This window comes from Chiloscyllium punctatum, chromosome 2 (assembly GCF_047496795.1).
Source record: "Chiloscyllium punctatum isolate Juve2018m chromosome 2, sChiPun1.3, whole genome shotgun sequence".
Lineage (NCBI taxonomy): Eukaryota > Metazoa > Chordata > Chondrichthyes > Orectolobiformes > Hemiscylliidae > Chiloscyllium > Chiloscyllium punctatum.
This window is the reverse complement of record NC_092740.1, coordinates 123,270,912-123,290,848: the sequence shown is the minus strand read 5'-3', so window position 1 is coordinate 123,290,848 and position 19,937 is coordinate 123,270,912. Positions and strand designations below refer to the sequence as shown.

The window sequence follows — 19,937 nt, the reverse complement described above, 5'->3', positions numbered from 1 at the left end:
ATCTACATCTGAAAAGAGAAAGAGAAGTAGATATTTCCTGTTGTATTTATAACTTTGAGTTAATTGGGGTGTGTTCTGCTATAACAAAGACAGTAACCAGACAAGTCCCAGTCGAGAAAGATGTCATCAATAATTATTCCCAAAGGTATTTATCAGCTTTTGCACAGAACTACAGAAGAAAGGCTTGCATTGTGTGGTACTTTTCACATCTTGCAATGGCCCATGAAATACTTGATTGAATACAGTCCGTGCTATAGCATTGGGAAACATGCTGTACGATTAGCAGACAGCAATGTCCCACACAGACAGCAATGTAATTGTAACCAACTAAATTATTTTTAATGATAACTTGAGGTTATCATGGGGAAAGCACCTCTGCTCCCTTTCAGTGAGGACTATACCACCGCAGGGATGACAAGAATGGCAAGTAAGATGGCTGGGGATCTGTGAAACACCCCCAGAACACTGTGGTCCAATGATATCCTGGCTGATGGTTACTCTGTTTTGCTCATGGGTAACCTGTAAGTTTCTGGGAGTGAAGTACTGTCACATCCCTGAGACCTGTGATGATCTTAGTCTGCAAGTAAAAGGAACAAAATTAAGCTGATACAAAAACAGAAATTGCTGGAGAAACTCAAGCATCTGTGGAAAGAAAGAGTTCATGTTTTGAGTCCAGTCTTCATCTGCTTTCTTCCCACAGATGCTGCAGGACCTGCTGAGTTTCTCCAGCAGTTTCTGTTTTTGTTTCAGATTTCCAGCATCCCATAATTCTTTGTTTTGTAAAAATTAATCTGTTATCTGTTTTATAATCATATTGCACGTTGACCCTTTTTTTGTCTGTAACCTCCAGCAATACACACAGCTGCCATGGATATGCTTGGAGGATCGGGTGTGAGCAGTCAGTGCAGGAAGCCTGAAATCATGGCTGATGCTGCCTATGCCATTTTCTCCAAGCCAAAGACATTTACTGGCAACTTTATCATCGATGAAGAACTCCTTAAAGAGGAAGGAATCAAGGACTTTGATATCTATGCTGTTGATCCAGGTATGTATGAGATCCTTGTGGTATCTAACACATTCCAAGTAGATTGGCTTGCAATACTGGCCGTAGGCAATTGTCAAAATGAATTTGTTTTTCAATACAGGTGTAATAAATACTGAGGGTAGATTGAGCATTGAGTGGGTTCCATAGGAGGGAGTAATTTTGAGAAGAATGATTTCGGTAACAGTGATAAGAATGTTCTCTCCTGGTTTAGAGTTTAGTGCAGAGGAGTTGGTTTGCTGCTGTTAACCCAGACACACTGAGCTGAAATTATAACTGAACATGAGCAGACTTGAATTTTTTGGTTTTAAAGGGATTGTTGGAGCATGGAATGGTTGGTCCATCATTTGAAGGGATTGTGTGTTACATATGGAAAATGCAACATAGGTGAATCACTTTCAGATTGCTGAGCCCAACATCCAGCCCATATACAATGAACTGATTGGCTTCTCCCCTGTGTTGTTAACCATTAGAAGTGAAAGAGATTAAGTGAGGGAAATCCAGAGATTGGAACCTAGGCAACTGATGCTGGAGTTGCCAATAAAGGAGTGATTAAAATTGGGGAATGCATAAGAGACAAGAATTGAAGATCTTGGAGGATTGAGCAGGAATTAGAGGAGTGGAGACGTGAGGAAGCTGAACACAAAGACATAAATTTTAACATTGAGGCATTGTTGAAAGGCTTATGAGCTAATCTCGGGCTTCAGCATAAAAATCATGACCTTGTGCAGTAGTGCTGAGTGAGTGCTGCATAGCCAGAGGTGCCATCTTTCAAATGAGATGTTAAACCCTTGGCACTATCTTTCTGCCTGCTCAGATCAATATAAAAGATTCCATGGAAGTGATTCAAAAGAGTGTGTAGGCCACTATGTATCTTTGTATTGACAATGTGAAAAAGGATTATCTGGCCATTACCACATTTCTGTTTGAGGGGTAATATTGTGTGTAAATTATTTGTACAGATTGGAACAGAATTCAGATGGATAGAGGTAAAAGTGGAGAAGATGACACAGATAGGAATAGTCCATTTGTCCTCCAACAGGAACTAGACTGTGGGACTGAGAATAAATTAGGAGATTATGAGACCTGTATAAAAGGCAGTATAGTAATTATGGGTGACTTGAACCATCATGCAGATTCGGATGGTCAGATTGGTGGAGGGAGCCAGAGAAAGAATTCATAAAATGCAATCAAGACATTTCCGAGGATAATAGTGACAAACATGACATTACAACACGGGGTGAAGGACAAGTGCTTTCACTGCCATTGGAGAACTAAAGGACTATTCCTGTCAGTGTCACCTTCTCCACATTTCCAACAGGAACTATACTGTGGGGCTAATGTTTCCGACATTATAGCAGTGACACTTCAGAAGTACTTCTACTGTCAAGCACTTGAGGATGTCCAGTGATAGCGAAGAGCACTTGTTAGCATAAGCAGAGGTTTTTCTTTTAGTCAGACTTTCTTGCATTTACCTTGTCTAAGTCCTGTTCGAATTTTATAGATCTCAAAGAGATTCTCCATTACCCCTTCACCCCATTTCCTAAAGCTCAGTGAATATAGTCCGAGCTGATCCAGTCTCTCTTCACACATCAGTCATGTTATAATGTCATGTTTGTCACTGTTATCCTCTGATTAATCCATTAATCTGTGTTCATGCCATTAATTAATTTACTTTGACCTGAATACTGTGCATATTCAAGAACCATTGACCTTTTTACCATTTTCTCTCCCCTTCCACCCCATCTTGTGCCATTTTGCTATTTCTCTGTCCCTTCCCATTCCAGTGAGGACATCATGATCTAAATAGCTGCCTTGTAATGCTGGCATATCCTCTTGCTTTGTCAACATGTAAGTACACTCTGCCAATCCTTCCCCTCCCACCCCCATAACCACCCCCACCATTAGTTGAAAGCCCTTTCGACACTGTAGTTATTTGACTTGCCAGGATACTATTCCCAGTATGACTCAAGTGAAGCCTGTTCTGTCAGAATGGCTCCTTTTTTATACAAGTACTGGTGCCGGTGCCCCATGAGCTGAAAGCCATTCCACCCGTGCCAGTATTTGAGCCATGCATTTAACTTTATTTACCTTCTGATAATTTGCCCGTGGGAGATTCCACTTCTCAATTTTGCTCCAAACTGTTCACATTCTTTCAGCAGAGCCACATTCCTGGTCATATCAATGTAGCTGAGTGTAGCTGACAAGAGCTGAATCCCTCTGCTCCCACTTCAAGTTTCTCCCTATCCCCAATGGAATATCCTTAACCCTGGCACTGAGCGGGCATCACAGCCTTCAGACTTCTGCTCCCTGCTGCAGAGGACAGTATCGATCTTCCTAATTGTATGGTCCTTTTACAACAATTTACTGTATTCCTATTTCCTCCCGCCACTTGAATGGCTTCCTGCATCAATGGTCCTGCATCTGCAAACTTCCATGTCACACCTTCCTATTCATGATTAGAGACCAGTTTTGAATTACTTGGTCTGAAGTCTGTGATCACCCTCTGGAACAAAGGATCTCGGTAGCTTTCCGTTTCCCTCATGTGATGCACTGCCTTCAGCTCAGACTGCAGCTCCTGAACTTGGGTCCAAAGTTCCTCAAGCTGCAAACACTTAGTACAGATGTATTCTCTCTGGTTCATGTTGGTGTCCAGTAGCTTCCACATGTCACAGCCACAATGCATCATCCATCCTGCCATCATGCTTATCTGATTTAGTTTATAAATTAATGACACTAAATTCCCTATTCTTTACAAAGTATTCTTATGATCTTTTGTTTTTGTGAAATTAAATGTTTTTGACATTAAATTTAAAAATTTTAAATTAAAAATTTAAATCTTATAGTTAGGCCACTGTTATTAAGAGAAGAGAAAAGAAAGCACTGGAGACCTTTTCACAAATTAAGACCTTACTTTTATGACAAAGATTATTCACCAATCCCACTCAGCAGTCAACTTGTTTCCCTGCACTCGTCACACTGTGGTTTGTGACATTCTCTGCTGGTGGTCTCACTGCAGGTCAGCCTCTTGATCTACATTTATTGTCCTCCCTGACTTGCCTCACACACTGGGGAGTTTATTTTTTGCAGGAGAGTCACAAAGTTATGCAGCATGGAAACAAATCTTTTGGTCTAACTTGTCGATGCCGACCAAACATCTTCAACTGATTTAGTCCCATTTGCCAGTATTTGACTCATATCCCTCTAAACCTTTCTTATTCATGTACCCATCTGGATGCTTTTTAAATGTTGTAATTGTACCAGCCTTCACCACTTCCTCTGGTTAAATCACGTCTGTTCTCCTTTTGCACTGAAATTCCACTTTGAACCCAATTCCAACACTACACTCACCCAGGCTTTATCCCACTCCATCGAAGTCTCATGTACACTGACAGTGTGCTTTGCTCTCAAGTGGTTGGTGGCTCATAGTCATAGAGATGTACAGCATGGAAACAGACCCTTCGGTCCAACCTGTCCATGCTGACCAGATATCCCATCCCAGTTTAGTCCCACCTGCCAGCACCTGGCCCATATCCCTCCAAACCCTTCCTATTCATATACCCATCCAAATGCCTCTTAAATGTTGCAATTGTACCAGCCTCCACCACTTCCTCTGGCAGCTCATTCCATACACGTACCACCCTCTGTGTGGAAAAAGCTGCCCCTTAGGTCGCTTTTATATCTTTCCCTTCTCACCCTAAACCTATGCCCCCTAGTTCTGGACTCCCCATCCCCAGGGAAAAGACTTTGCCTATTTACTCTATCCATGCCCCTCATAATTTTGTCAACCTCCATAAGGTCACCCCTCAGCCTCCGACACTCCAGGGAAAACAGCCCCAGCCTGTTCACCCTCTCCTTATAGCTCAAATCCTCCAACCCTGGCAACATCCTTGTAAATCTTTTCTGAACCCTTTCAAGTTTCAAAACATCTTTCCGATAGGAAGGAGATCAGAATTGCTCACAATATTCCAACAGTGGCTTAACCATTGTCCTGTACCCAGTACTCTGACCACTAAAGGAAAGCATACCAAATGCCTTCTTCACTATCCTATCTACCTGCGACTCCACTTTCAAGGACCTATGAACTTGCACCCCAAGGTCTCTTGGTTCAGCAACACTGCCTAGGACCTTACCATTATGTGTATAAGTCCTGCTAAGATTTGCTTTCCCAAAATGCAGCACCTTGCATTTACCTGAATTAAACTCCATTGCCACTTCTCAGCCACCCATCTGGCCAAGATCATGTTGTAATCTGAGGTAACCCTCTTCGCTGTCCACTACACCTCCAATTTTGGTGTCATCTGCAAACTTACTAACTGTGCCTCTTATGCTCGCATCCAAAAAGTAGAGGATCCAGCACCGATCCTTGTGGCACTCCACTGGTCACAGGCCTCCAGTCTGAAAAAAACCCTCCACCACCACCCTCTGTCTTCTACCTTTGAGCCAGTTCTGTATCCAAATGGCTCATTCTCCCTGTATTCCATGAGATCTAACCTTGCTAATCAGTTTCCCATGGGGAACCTTGTCGAACGCCTCACTGAAGTCCATATAGATCACATCTACTGCTCTGCCCTCATCAATCTTTGTTACTTCTTCAAAAAGCTCAATCAAGTTTGTGAGACATGATTTCCCACGCTCAAAGCCATGCTGACTATCCCTAATCAGTCCTTGCCTTTCCAAATACATGTATATCCTGTCCCTCAGGATTCCCTCCAACAACTTGCCCACCACAGATGTCAGGCTCACTGGTCCATAGTTCCTTGGCTTGTCCTTACTACCCTTCTTAAACAGTGGCACCACGTTTGCCAATCTCCAGTGTTTCGGCACCTCACCTGTGATGATCGATGATACAAATATCTCAGCAAGGGGGCCCAGCAATCATTTCAAGACATCCAGCACTTCCTCCTCTGTAATCTGGACATTTTGCAAGATGTCACCATCTATTTCCCTACAATCTATATCTTCCATATCCTTTTCCACAGCAAATACTGATGCAAAATACTCATTTAGTATCTCCCCCATTTTCTGTGGCTCCACACAAAGGCTGCCTTGCTGATCTTTGAGGGGCCCAATTCTCTCCCTAGTTACCCTTTTGTCCTTAATGTATTTGTAAAAACCCTTTGGATTCTCCTTAATTCTATTTGCCAACACTATCTCATGTCCCCTTTTTGCCCTCCTGATTTCCCTCTTAAGTGTACTCCTACTTCCTTTATACTCTTCTAAGGATTCATTCGATCTATCCTGTCTATACCTGACATATGATTTCTTTCTTTTTCTTAACCAAACCCTCAATTTCTTGAGTCATCCAACATTCCCTTTAGCTACCAGCCTTCCCTTTCACCCTGACAGGAATATACTTTTTCTGGATTCTCGTTTCCAGTCATGGAATGGTTATGGAGCAGAGCTGAAATGAAAGGAAGTCTTAAAACTTTCCTCAAGCTACTTTAAGAAGTCTTTAAGCCTAAAACATAAGTCAAGTACTGCAGGTGTTGGAATTCTGAAATAAAAACATAAAGTTCTGGAAAAGTTAGACATGATCTGTGGATAGAGAAACAGAATTAATGTTTCAGGTCAATGGTCTTTCTCAGAATGAATACATTAACTCTTGTTTCTCTCTCCACTGTTGCTGAATATTAGCATCATTATTTCATCTTAAGTCTTTAATGGGCAGAATTTATAAACTCTGTTAATTCTGTCACAGAACACTTGAATAACCGAAAGGTAAAACTGAAATTGCTGGAGAAACTCAGCAGATCTGGCAGCATCTGTGGAGGGAAAGTCGAGTTAACATTTGTGGTCCAGTGATCCTTCTTCAGACTGACTGATGAATAATCTATGCTGTTTGGTTACAGGGCACCCTCTACTTCCAGATTTCTTTTTAGACGAGGAACCAGAGGCACTTGCAAAGAAGATGCAGGATCATGGTGAGTTTTTCCTTAGTTTTCAGCATACAGTATCAATAGAGATGGAATTCACATTAATATCTCATGGAATTGAAACCAGTTGTTCCAGTTTAAATCTGATTGAAATCAAAGTTAAAAATTCTAACTTTGAAAAACGGTCTGTCAGTCAGGAGCTAAATGCTTGATTGTATGTATGCAGATGTTCTTCACAGTTGAAGTTAATATGTGGAACTTGCTTCTTCATTTTGAATCTTTTTGTTAATATCCTGAGCAATATTCCAACCATCAGATTAGGTTAAATAATTGAGGGCATTGCACCTGTCAACTACAAAGGTCTGGAATTTCCTCATACCAGCTCTGATTGCCATGTGTCGTTTCTTGGCTAACAGTTAGGGCTTCTTATACTCACCTAACCAAGGAGTGGTTCACGCCAATGGGCCCAGACCTTTTAGGATAGAGTTAATATAGGCACAAGGGATAACTTGACAGTGAATTTGGTGGAAGCTAGGTTTAATCCTGAAGCCTGAGGAAGGACTTATTCACACTTCTCTCAGAGCCATTAGAACGTATTTTCTCCTCCCCAGGCCAGCCATTTCCATCACTCTGATAATATTTAGCGTGAATCTTCAAACAGATGATTCATGGCCACTCAACTATGTTCTTGAAATGTTCAGAAATTGGGTAACATAGCTAATCTATCACACAGCTTGAGATCCATTACTTATCTTATTGATCCAAACTTATTTTGCATTGCTGGTAATGGTTTTATTTTCTCAGTAGAACCTAACGGTACAAACTGTGTGGTGATAGCCCCTCATTAAATCATACAGCACAAAGGAGACCATTGGACCCATCGTGCTTATGAGAGTTTTTCTTTAATCTTTGTACATATCATTGACATGGCCAGGATTCATTATCCATCCCTAATGGTCTTTGAGAGAGTGGAGGTAAGCTCCCTTTTAGAATCGCTACAATCTATGTGGCGCAGGAACACTCTTGGTGCTGTTCGAAAGGAAGGTCCAGGATTTTGACCCAATGACAGTGAAGGAACAGCAGTATAGTTCCAAATCAGGATTGTGTGTGGCTTGGATAGAAACTTATAGGTGGTGGTGTTGCCATGCATCAGGTGCTGTTGTCCTTCCATGTGATTCAGGTCAAGCATTTGGAAAGTGGTGCCAAAGGAGTCTTGGTGAATTGTTGCAGTCTACTTTAAATGCACAATCAGATTTTTTTGCCCCTCTCCTGTTCTTTCCCCAAAGCTCTTCAAGCAGATATTCAATCTCCTTTGCAAATTCCTATTGAATCTACCCTTCAGGGTGTGCATTTCAGATCATTGTAATTTTCTTCATCTGGAGTTCTCTGCCTGAATGCAAGTCTGACCCACAGCCCCAAAACCTCCACCACGGGTGGAGCAAGAGGACAGATTCCAACTCGACCCCAACCAGAGCAAGGATCAAATCTCATACATTTGGCACCTATTTAATCTGAATCACACAGCCGACAGAGCCATTGCCCCCACCCCCCACTACGTTCCATGAATGGTGTAGGCTGAAACTATACACAGTGATGATAGAGGCTTCAACTTCCTTTCCATCCCACAGCAGAGTAGGAATCTCTCCTGTCCTTACTGTCTGCCATGTGTCTGTTTGAAGTGGTTTTCCAGTTGATCCATGACCTGTTTAGCCAAGTAAAGAATGCTCTTTGCTTGCCCATCCAGTCCCGGAGTGAGGCTTGAACCCAGAGCTTCTGACACAGAATCAGGCATACCACCCACTGGACCACAAGACTTCCATGTTGATGACATGCTGTGTTAAAATAAATTTTCCGTCGCTGCTTCCGGGTCTATTTCCGAAATACCTTCAATGTATGACTTCTGGTTGTCAACTTTTCTAAAACAAAATAATTTTTCCTTTGCAGCTCCTTGAAAGCCCTTTATAACTTTGACCATCTTTGACTTTCTCCTTAAGTTCTGTCAGTTCCAAGAAGAATGCTCTCATTTTTCTCTAACATCACCACCAAACTGCAGTCTCTCACCCCTGGAACCATTCTGTCTAAGTTCCCTTTAGCACTCGGTTCAAGGCTTTGCTTTTTTTTTCCCCTGTAATGTAGTGCCTAATGTTGTAAAGAGTATACCAGCTGGTGCCTGACCATTGTTTAGCAAAGGTTTAGTTTCATGTCACTTGCTCTTGTACCTGTATTAGCAGAACTAAGAAACCTGCCTGGCTATGTTTTTTATTAGCTTGTCCTGTCACTTTGCCAGACTTTTATGTGTACCAGTGATGTGACTCTGAATGTCGAGACCATTATTGAGTATTTTCTTTCAGGAGCTAGTCCCAAGTTCCAAGCAGGAAAGGAGCAGGCTTCATCGGCAACCGAGGGACCTGTTGCTGAAACATTCAAGGCTATCGAGGGAGCAATCACTGCTGACGTGGTGAAATCGACTGGAGGCATCTATCAGTTTGAATTGTCTGGTAAAGTTACTTCTGTAAAATTGTTGAGTTTAGGCTGAATGCTGGAAGTAAATTTAGATCTTGGTTCCAATAGTTCACAGTTTAAAAATTCACACCAAAGACTCTTCAACCCCCTTGTGTTTTGACATCAAGATAAGCTTATCCAAACACCAATCTTGATTTTTAAAAAAGTTACACTTCTTTTATGAGGTATGGGAGTTACTGGCTAGGGCAGTATTTATTACGTCTCCTTAGTTTCCATTGAGGTGGTGGTGAGCTGCCTCCTTGAGACACCATCGGGAGGGAGTTCCAAGATTTTGACTCAGTGACACTAAAGGAATGACAATACCAGTCCCAGTCATGGTGTGAGAGACTTAGAGGGAGCTTGGTTTTCCCTTGCATCCGATGCCCTTGTCTTTCTAGTTGAGGGTTTCACAGGTGTTCAGGAACTTTGGTGAGTTGATCCAGTGCACTTTGTAGATGGTACACACTACTGCTACTGAGAGTAGGTGATGGAGAGAGTGGATATTTGTGGATGTGGCACCAATCAAGTGAACTGCTTTGTCCTGGATGGTGTCAAGCTTCTTGAATGTTATTGGAGCTGCACTCATCTCGGCAGGTTTTTAAAAAAAATTCATTCATAGGATGTGGGTGTTACTAGCTAGGCCAGCATTTATTGCTCATCCTTAATTGCCCAGTGGGAGTCACATATAGGCCAGACCAAGTAAAGATGGCAGTTTCCTTACCTAAAGGACATTAGTAAACCAGATGGGATTTTCCTGACAATCGTCTAATAATGGTCATTATTAGACTCTTATTTCCAGATCTGTCATGGAGACATTTGAACACAGGTCCCCTTGAGTCATTAAGTTAGTGTCAAGATTAGAGTGGTGCTGGAAAAGCACAGCAGGCCAGGCAACATCCTGATGAAGGGCTTTTGCCCAAAACATCGATTTTCCTGCTCCTCAGATGCTGCCTGACCTACTGTGTGTTTCCAGCACCACTCTAACCTTGACTCTAATCTCCAGCATCTGCAGTACCCACCTCCACCTTATTGGATTAGTGGTCTACTGATAAAACCAGTAGGCCATCACCTCCCCAAGTGAGGAATATTCCATCACTGAGCTGACTTGAGATGATAAAGCCTTAACCCTTTCACTCCTGGACCCTGCAATTTGTTTTTCCTTACTGGATATGTAGCTTATTTTTCGATTTAAAGTGGTTATTGAATCTAATGCCAAGATCCTTTAAGGCATTTTATTCCAAATTGTCATAACTCACTGCATCAATCTCTGATTTTTTTTGACAATTGAAAGTGCAGTCTCTGGAAATAGTTGGGAACTTTGCGGAATTCAGTGCTATTATTGTGCCACAGAGTCTTAGACTACCATAGAAGCCCTTCAATCCAACTTGTCAATACCAACCAATTTCCCAAACTTAATTAGTCCGTTTGCATGTGTTTGGCCCATATCCCTCTAAATCTTTGCAATTCATGTACCTGTCCAAATGTCTTTTAAATGTGTGACTCTACCTGCACATACCATTTCATCTGGCAGTTCATTCCACATATGAATACCCTCTGTGTGAAAAAGTTACCACTCAGGTCCCTTTTAAATCTTTCTCCTGTAACCTTAAAAAATGTTGTCTAGTTTTGAACTTCCCTACCCTAGGGAAAAGACCTTTGCTATTCACCTTAGCTTTGCCCCTCATATTAAGGGGCAGCACGGTGGCTCAGTGGTTAGCACTGCTGCCTCACAGCACTAGGGACCTGGGTTCGATTCCTACCTCGGGCGACTGTCTGTGTGGAGTTTGCACATTCTCCCTGTGTCTGCGTGGGTTTTTCAAATCTGGTCTCCTCCCACCGTCCAAAGATGTGCAGGGAAGGTGAATTGGCCGTGCTAAATTGCCCATAGTGATAGATGCATTAGTCAGGGTAAATATAGGCTAGGGGAATGGGTCTGGGTCAGTTACTCTTTGGAGGGTCGTGTGGACTTGTTGGGTCAAACGGGCTTTTCCATACTGTAGAGAATCTAATCTAATCTAATTTTATACACCTTCATAAGGTCATCCCTCAAGCTGCTATGCTCCAGTGAAAAAAATCTCAGTCTATCCAGTCTATTTTTATATCTCAAATCCTCCAGACCCAGCAACATCCTTGTAAATCTTTTCAGAACCTTCTCCAATTTAATAATATCCTTCCTGTAGCAGGCCAACCAGAACTGTAGACAGTACTCCAAAAGTGACCTCACCCACATACCTCGCATTTATCCAAATTGAATTCCATTTGCCATTCTTCAGTCCATTGACCTAATTGATCAAAATCCCTTTGTAATCTTAGATAACCTTCTTTACTGTTCACTATACGATCCATTTTGGTGTCACTCACAAACTTACTAACCATGCTTCCTAAATTTTCATCCAAATAATTTACATGAATGACAATAGAGTCCCTACAGTGTGGAAGCAGGGCCTTCAGCCCAACAAGTCAACAACTACCCTCCGAAGAATCACATCCATTCCCCTACCCTATATTTACCCCTGACTAATGCAGCTAAGATACATGAACAGTATGGCCAATTCACCTAACTTGCATATTTTGTTTTGGATTGTGGGAAGAAACCAGAACACCTGGAGGAAACCCACACAGACACGGGGAGAGTGAGCATACTCCACACAGAAAGTCAGCTGAGGCTAGAATTGAACCCCGGGTTCTTGGCACTGTGAGGCAGCAGTGCTAACCACTGAGCCACCGCTCTGCCCTGCATGTGGTGGCTCAGTTTACAAACAACACTGGACCCAGCCCTGCAGAACAGCACTGGTCACAGGCCTCCAGTCCAAAAAACAATCCTCCACCAGCACCCTCTCTCAATCCTACTGTCAACCCAATTTTGTATCCAATTGGCAAGCTCTCCTTGAATCCCATGTGATCTAACTTTACTAACAAGCCTACCATGCGGAACTTTGTCAAAGGCTTTACTAAAGGCCACATAGGTAATGTGTACCGCTGTCCCCTCATATATGCTTTTAGTCATGTCCTCAAAAAAACACTCCGTTAAGTTTGCGAGACATTATTTTCCATGCACAAAGCCAGAAATATAATGGCTTCACTTGTAAGGTTATAGATTACTGCACTCCCCTCTCATGACTGAACTTAGATCAACAAGCTGGTGTTCTACTGTAGCATGATCTGTTAGCGCATGGAAATTTGTATAACACAGGTTTTTCTCAGACCCCAGAATTGTCAATCTCAAATAGGCCCAAAGGCTCCCTCAACCCACTCACTTTGACTCTCGGTAATGAGACACCACAAGGTTGTAAAGAAACTTTCTAATAATTGCTGAAACATTTTTTCTTCTGCTTTAACTTACGTGGATGGCTTTTATTGATAATGTGCAGTTTCATATTGAACTGCTCTCATTTGCCCTTTGAATTGCATCTTCATGATTTGCTTAAACAGGTGAGCACCCAGGAACCTGGTACATGGATCTGAAGAATGAAAGTGGCAGCATTGGACATGGAAGTTTCCCAGGGAAGGTTGATGTACTGATGAGCATGAGTAGTGAGGACTTTGTGAAAATGTTTACAGGTGAGCTTTAATAGGAACATGGATGGGCTCTTGAGTCTGTTCCTCCTCTCAGTTCGATCATGATTCAACTGATTTCAACTTCCCTCTTAAGTTGCCTTGGATACCTTTGTCTCTCATCAACAACAACAACTTGCATTTATGTAGCCTCTTTAATACAATAGAAGATACAAGATGCTGTGCAGGAACATTGGCAAACAAAATTTGTCACCAAACCACATAATGAAAGTTCGGACCGATGAGATTTACAGTGTAGTACGGAAGGAGATCACTTAGCCTATTATACCACATCAGTGTGTTTTTGGAGTTATCTGAATGATTCCATAGCTCTGTCAATGCTTCCCTATGAATTGTTGATATTAAATCTGCTTCCGGTACCCTTTTGAGGCAGCGCACTCCAGATCGCAACTCACCTGTGGTTCCTGGCAATGCATCTATTTGAAAAAAAGACTGAGCATTTTGAGAGAGGCTAAAGTTGCTCAAAGTGAGAATCTTTGTATGGACTTGCTGTGATCCTTTTCCAAAACCTCTCTTGTCAACCAACTTTGCCTTTTGGGCAGCATGATGGCTCAGTGGTTAGCACTGCTGCCTCACAGCACCAGGGACCCAGGTTTGATTCCAGCCCCAGGTAACTGTCTCAGTTGAGTTTTCGTATTCTCCTTGTGTCTGTGTGAGTTTTCTTCCCACCTTCCAAAGATGTGCAGGTTAGGTGGATTAGCCATGGGAAACCCAGGGTTACAAGGATAGGATCGGGAGTGTGTGTCTGGATCGATGCCCGTCAGAGGGGTGGTGTGGACTTAATGGGCTTAATAGTCTTCCACACTGTCGGGATTCTATGATTCTAAAGGAGGAGATTAGTATTTGAAATGTCTGAACAAAGGTTCATACAAGAGCACCAGCATGGACTAGTTGGGTCGAATGGCCTGTTTCTATGCTGTATTTTCTGTGTAAGACATGTTTTCTTTTGTGCTAAATGGTCCAGTTAATATAAACCTCATATCCTATTTACTATGGTTTTGATTTCTCTGTATTGATTGTAGCCTTTCAGAAACGATAACGTCAAGAGCTTCTGCTCTTTACCTGTTGTATGTGAACTTTGAGCTTCAGTCATGTCCCTCTGGATGGGGCAAGAGTGAGAAAAGTCTTACCTGTACTAATATTCTCGAAAGTGAGAACATGAGTGGAGTGCTTGGAGTGGAAAGAGATTTTTTTGTCACAGACCTGAGAAACAAAGCTTTGGAAACATGCTGTGGTGTGGGAAAAGCAAAGATATTAGAACATAAAACAAAGGAATGATTACTCAGAAAAGAAGTAAACTCATGTAGAGATAACTGTATGTAACCTCCTTCTACAACAATTTATCTTTAGGTATTAAGATATAAAATGGTTAAATGCACTTCATCAAAGTGATTCTCAAACAAAATAAGCCAGCGAGCCACATGAGGAGACAAGGGGAAGATGAGAAAAAGTATGATCAAAGAAGTCCATTTTAAGCAACATTCTGCAAGGAGAGATTTAGTGAGCGAATTCCAGAGCTCAAGGCCACCGCAGTTCAAGAAACACTGTCAATGTTACATTGACTAAAATTGAATTCTAAATGGCCAAAATGGCAGGAGAGCTGATATATCATAGACCATTTGATTTGATTTACTATTGTCACGTTTACTGAGGTACAGTGAAAAGTTTTGTTTTGTATGCAGTACAGGCAGATGATACAATACAAAGTGCATTAGGGTAATAGAACAGAGAGCAGAATACAATATTATGGCTGCAGCGAAGATGCACAAAGAGCGAAACCAACATTTAAATTTTAAAATTTGAGATGTCCTTTCAGAAGTCTGATAACAGCGGGGAAGAAGTTGTTCTTGAATCTCTTGGTAAGTTGGTGGAAGCTTTTGTACATTCTGCCTGATAGGAGAGGTTGGAAGAGATTATAACCGGGTTGGTAGGGGTCTTTGATGATATTGGCTGCCTTCCTGAGGCAGTGAGAAGTTTAGATGGAGTCACTGGGTGGAAGCTGAAAATGTGTTGCTGGAAAAGTACAGCAGGTCAGGCAGCATCCAAGGAACAGGAGAATCGATGTTTCGGGCATAAGCCCTTCTGTTTCTTGGATGCTGCCTGACCTGCTGCGCTTTTCCAGCAACACATTTTCAGCTCTGATCTCCAGCATCTGCAGTCCTCACTTTCTCCTCACTGGGTGGAAGGCTAGTTTGCGTGATGGACTGGCTGCATTCACAACTGTCTGTAGTTTCTTATGGTTCTGGGCAGAGCATCGCCATAAAAAGCTGTGATGCATTTGGATAGAATGCTTTCCATGTGCATCTATAAAATTGTTAAGAGTCTTTACAGACAGGCCAAATTTCTTTAGCCTCCTGAGGAACTAGAAGCACTATTCTGCTTTTAGAAATAGAATAAATTATCAAGATGGAGTGTGGCTAGTCCATGGAGGAATTTGCAAATGAAGAGACAAATTTTAAAATCAAGGCCTTTTTAATTTGCATTGAAAATATTGGTTGGCAAGAACAGGGATAACAGGTGATTGGCACTTGATGCTGTTTAGGATATGGGCTACAGAGTTTTGGATGAGGTGAAATTGGTGTTAGATGGAAGAGCAGCTAACACTGAGCTTGTAGTAATTAAATCCAGAGATAACCAAGGCAAGGATGAGAGTTTCAATAGCACATGAACTGAGACAGGGTGAAGTCAGCCAATGTTACAGAGATGGGAATTGGAGCGCTTATTAGTGATGTGACTATGTTATCAAAAGCTCATCTCTGGGTGATATACTACCACACACCAAGATGACAGATGCCTGCCTAAGCCTCAAACTATCGCTGAGGAGAGCGAGGGAACAGGATTTATACCAGATACCAGAGATAATGACTTCAATCTGCCTAAGATTTAGCTGGTACTTAATTAACATTCTTGAGGTATAGAATTGAAAAGCAGAGAGGTTATTGCAAAACTTGCATGGAGCCTTAGTTAGACCACACATGGTTGTTGCATATGGAGTATTGTGCATGGTTGCACAGTAGGAGTATGGCACATGAAGGAGATGTTGAAAATATTCACAAAGATATTGTCAGAACTGAGGAATTCTAACTATCAGGAAATGTTGGGTTTACATGAGATGCTTTTCTATAGAAATGAGATTGTTTAAATATGATTTCTTGGAGCTCAGTTCTAAAAAATGAAATTACATACCAAGATGGAGAAAGTCAGCTCCATTTCATTTTCCTCACATCTGACCATTGCCCTCGTACCCACCCCAGACCCAAGTAAAGCCCCCACTAGCCCTACTGCCCTTGTGCCTTGAGAGCGTGAAGTGGCCAGGATTGGCCATTTAAGGCCCTGAATCTTGCTCTATAAAAATGTTGGATATTGCAAGATTGAGAAACTTGTTTTCTATTTAATCTTCATTGAAAAGCTGGGAAGGCAAGGGCTGGGAGAGCATGTCATTCGCTGGGTGTCCTATGCACATCATGGTTTTCGCTTCAAAAGAAGTTAGGACCCCCACCAGCTCTCTCTCCCACTCCACCTGGCCTCCATAACGTGATACTCTCAGCCACCCCTGACTCCCAAACTCTTGGCTCCCCTTCTGAAACCCCAAAGCTTACCCCTTTACCCCTCTGTCGTGCCCATATCTTTTTCTTTCTGGGACTCCAGCAGTGCCCATGGCTGAGTTCTGGCTCTGCTGGGATAGCCAGATTGAAGAGTGATTCATGATAGTCAGAGTTCCACTGAAGAGCAGATGTCTGACCCTCAGCCCATGAAGAGTACATTGTGGCTGCGAGTGGTCTTGTTTCAAGGCACTGGGTTTTGAACTAACTTTGCTTCCAACCTCCTCCAAACCCCACTGTCAAATCCAGCCCGACGTTTCGATTTGAGGTTGAACACAAGTTGGAGCCTTAAACAGAAGGTATTGATGAATAAATCAGTTAAGAAGAAACAGTTTTACCCAGAGTGGTGAGAATTTGGAACTCACGACCACATCAAGCAGTTGAGGCAATTAAGAGAGGTACGTTTAACAAAAAGCTGAATAACCACACAAAGGAGAATGAAATGGCAGTGAATGTTGTCAGGAGAAGATGAAAGGAGATAAATGAGTAGCATAAACCCTGGCAGGCAGAAACGTTTTTTACTATGTAAGAATAGTTTACTATATTTGTTTACTGCTCTATTTCAGGTAAGGTGAAACCCACCATGGCGTTCATGTCTGGCAAGTTGAAGATTAAAGGAGACATGTCACTAGCCATCAAACTGGAGAAGCTGATGACCCAATTCAAAGCCAAACTGTAACCAGCAGGGCATTCAGTTTCTTTCATTATCAATGCGGAATGGAATAGCCTTACAAATACAAATTTTTATATCTACCTGCATGAATTCGCAATTTGCCATTTGATTCCTGCCCATTTATTTCTTCCAATTATTGAGCACCAGTCATTCTGCTCAAAGCATTTAACTTCATGGTAAAGTCAATAAAATTCTGAATTTTTGAAATGAATTGTTTAGCATCACTCCCAAAACAATTCTGACTGAGAGTTCTCGTTGGCTGTGCACCATCCAAAGTCATGTCTGATTTAGTGCAGGATGCCAAGGGACTGTTTGGAGATGAGGGGATTAAGGTTGTTTATGATGGATGCCTGCCTTTGTTAAAATTGCTTTTGTTTGATCAGTCAGACAAGTCTGAGTTCATTGCTGTTTTAGGGCCGACAATTGTATTTTAAGAAACACAATTTCATTTTATGAATTGTCATACATTATTGCCATGAAGTCAATACGGATATTGATAAAACATTAAATTTAATTAATATCACACAAGAATGATTGTTATTTATTTGTAATTGATGTACCTTGATTTGTTTTGGAACAGTGTCTCCTTTTTGCACATTGCAGGAGACTCCAGCTTTAGATCTTGGCTGTGACTGCAAATGCTTTTGTTGTGTTATGTAGACCATGGCTCCTCGAGTCTGCTCTACCTGCAGTTTATTATGAAGTGCAGGCTCTTGAACCTACTGTGTTTTTTTTTGTAAGTTCACTATTGTCTTTGAGAACCTGAAAACCTCATTGAAAATGAGTGGAAAACTTCTCACATGACCTAACTTGCAATCCCTGATACTGTTCCTAGAACAAAGAAAATTACAGCACAGAAACAGGCCCTTTGGTCTTCTAAGCCTGCACTGATTCAGGTCCTCGATCTAAACCTGTCACCTATTTTCTTAGGATCTGTATCCCTTTGCTCCCTGCCCATTCATGTATCGTTTAGGTACATCTTAAATGATACTATCATGCCCGCCTCTACCATTCTCTCCTGGCAATGCATCCCAGGCACCCCCCTCCCCCACCCTCTGTGTAAATAACCTTCCATGCATAACTCATTAAACTTTTCCCCTCTCGCCTTTAACTCATGACCCCGAGTAACTAAGTCCCCCACTCTGGGAAAAAGCTTCTTGCTATCTGCTCTGTCTATACCTGTCACGATTTTGTAGACCTCAATCAGGTCCCCCCCCTCAACCTCTGTCTTTCTAATGAAACTAATCCCAGTCTACTCAATCTCTCTTCACAGCTAGCACCCTCTATACCAGGCAACATCCTGGTGAACCTCCTCTGCACCCTCTCCAAAGCATCTATATCCTTCTGATAATGCGGCAACCAGAACTATACGCAGTATTCCAAATGTGGTCTAAACAAAGTCCTACACAACTGTAACATGATCTGCCAACTCTTGTCCTCAATACCCCATCCAATGAAAGAAAGCATGCTGTATGCCTTCTTGATCACTTGATCAACCTGCGATGCCACCTTCAGGATACATTGGACCTGAACACCCAGATCTCTCTGTATATCATTTTTCCTCAGGACTTTTCCATTTGCCATATAGTTCACTTTTGAATTGGATCTCCCAAAATGCGTCACCTCACATTTGCCTGGATTGAATGCTATCTGCCATTTCTCTGCTCAACTCTCCAATCTATCTATATTCTGCTGCATTCTCTGATAATCCCCTTCACTATCTGCTACTCCACCAATCTTGGTGTCATCTGCAAATTTACTAATCAGACATCTATACCTTTCTCCAGATCATTTATGTATTATCACAAACAACAGTGGTCCCAACATGGATCCCTGTGGAATACCACTGGCCACAGTTCTCCATTTTGAGAAACTCCCTTCCACTACTACTCTCTGTCTCTTGCTGCCCAACCAGTTCTCTATCCATCTAGCTAGTACATCTTTGACACTATGTGACCTCACTTTCTCCATAAGCCTACCATGGGGAACGCCTTTCTGAAGTCCATGTGTATGACATCTACAGCCCTTCCCTCATCAATCAACTTTGTCACTTCCTCAAAGAATTCTATTAAGTTGGCAAGATATGACTGTCCCTACACAAAATCATGTTGCCTATCACTGATAAGCCCATTTTCTTCCAAATGTAAATAGATCCTATTCCCTCAGCATCTTCCCTACCACTGATGTCAGGCTCACCGGTCTATAATTACCTGGGATTATACCTGCTACCCTTCTTAAACAAGGGGACAACATGAGCAATTCTCCAGTCCTCTGGGATTCACCGCTGTAAAAATATCTTTTAAGGCCCTAGCTATTTCTTCTCTCGCCTTCCTCAGTAACTTGGGATGGATCCCATCTGCACCTGGAGACTTGTCCACCTTAATACCCAAAACTTCCTTCCTCCTTATTCCAACTTGACCTAGAGTAATCAAACATCTACCCCTAACCTCAACATTGTCATTTCTCTCTCCTCAGTGAATACTGATGCAAAGTACTCATTAGGAATCTCACCCATTTTCTCTTACTCCATGCATAACTTTCCTCTTTTGTTCTTGAGTGGGCCAACCCTTTCCCTAGTTACCCTCTTGCTGCTTTTGTACGAATAAAAGGCTTTGAGATTTTTCTTAATCCTGTTTGCTGAAGATATTTCATGATCCCTTTCAGCC

At 42.0% G+C, this 19,937-nt stretch overlaps 1 protein-coding gene across 1 annotated transcript in view; it reads left to right on the top strand.

Annotated features, from left to right (window-relative positions):
- hsdl2 (hydroxysteroid dehydrogenase like 2) overlaps nt 1-17,802 on the top strand; it is a 135,265-nt gene extending 117,463 nt beyond the window's left edge. The window contains exons 7-11 of the mRNA XM_072588091.1: nt 851-1,045; nt 6,895-6,966; nt 9,270-9,416; nt 12,853-12,981; nt 17,165-17,802. Coding sequence (XP_072444192.1) covers nt 851-1,045; nt 6,895-6,966; nt 9,270-9,416; nt 12,853-12,981; nt 17,165-17,277 — 656 coding nt within the window. The 3' untranslated portion in view covers nt 17,278-17,802. The remainder of the gene's footprint in view (nt 1-850; nt 1,046-6,894; nt 6,967-9,269; nt 9,417-12,852; nt 12,982-17,164) is intronic.
- Nucleotides 17,803-19,937: the final 2,135 nt, after the last annotated feature.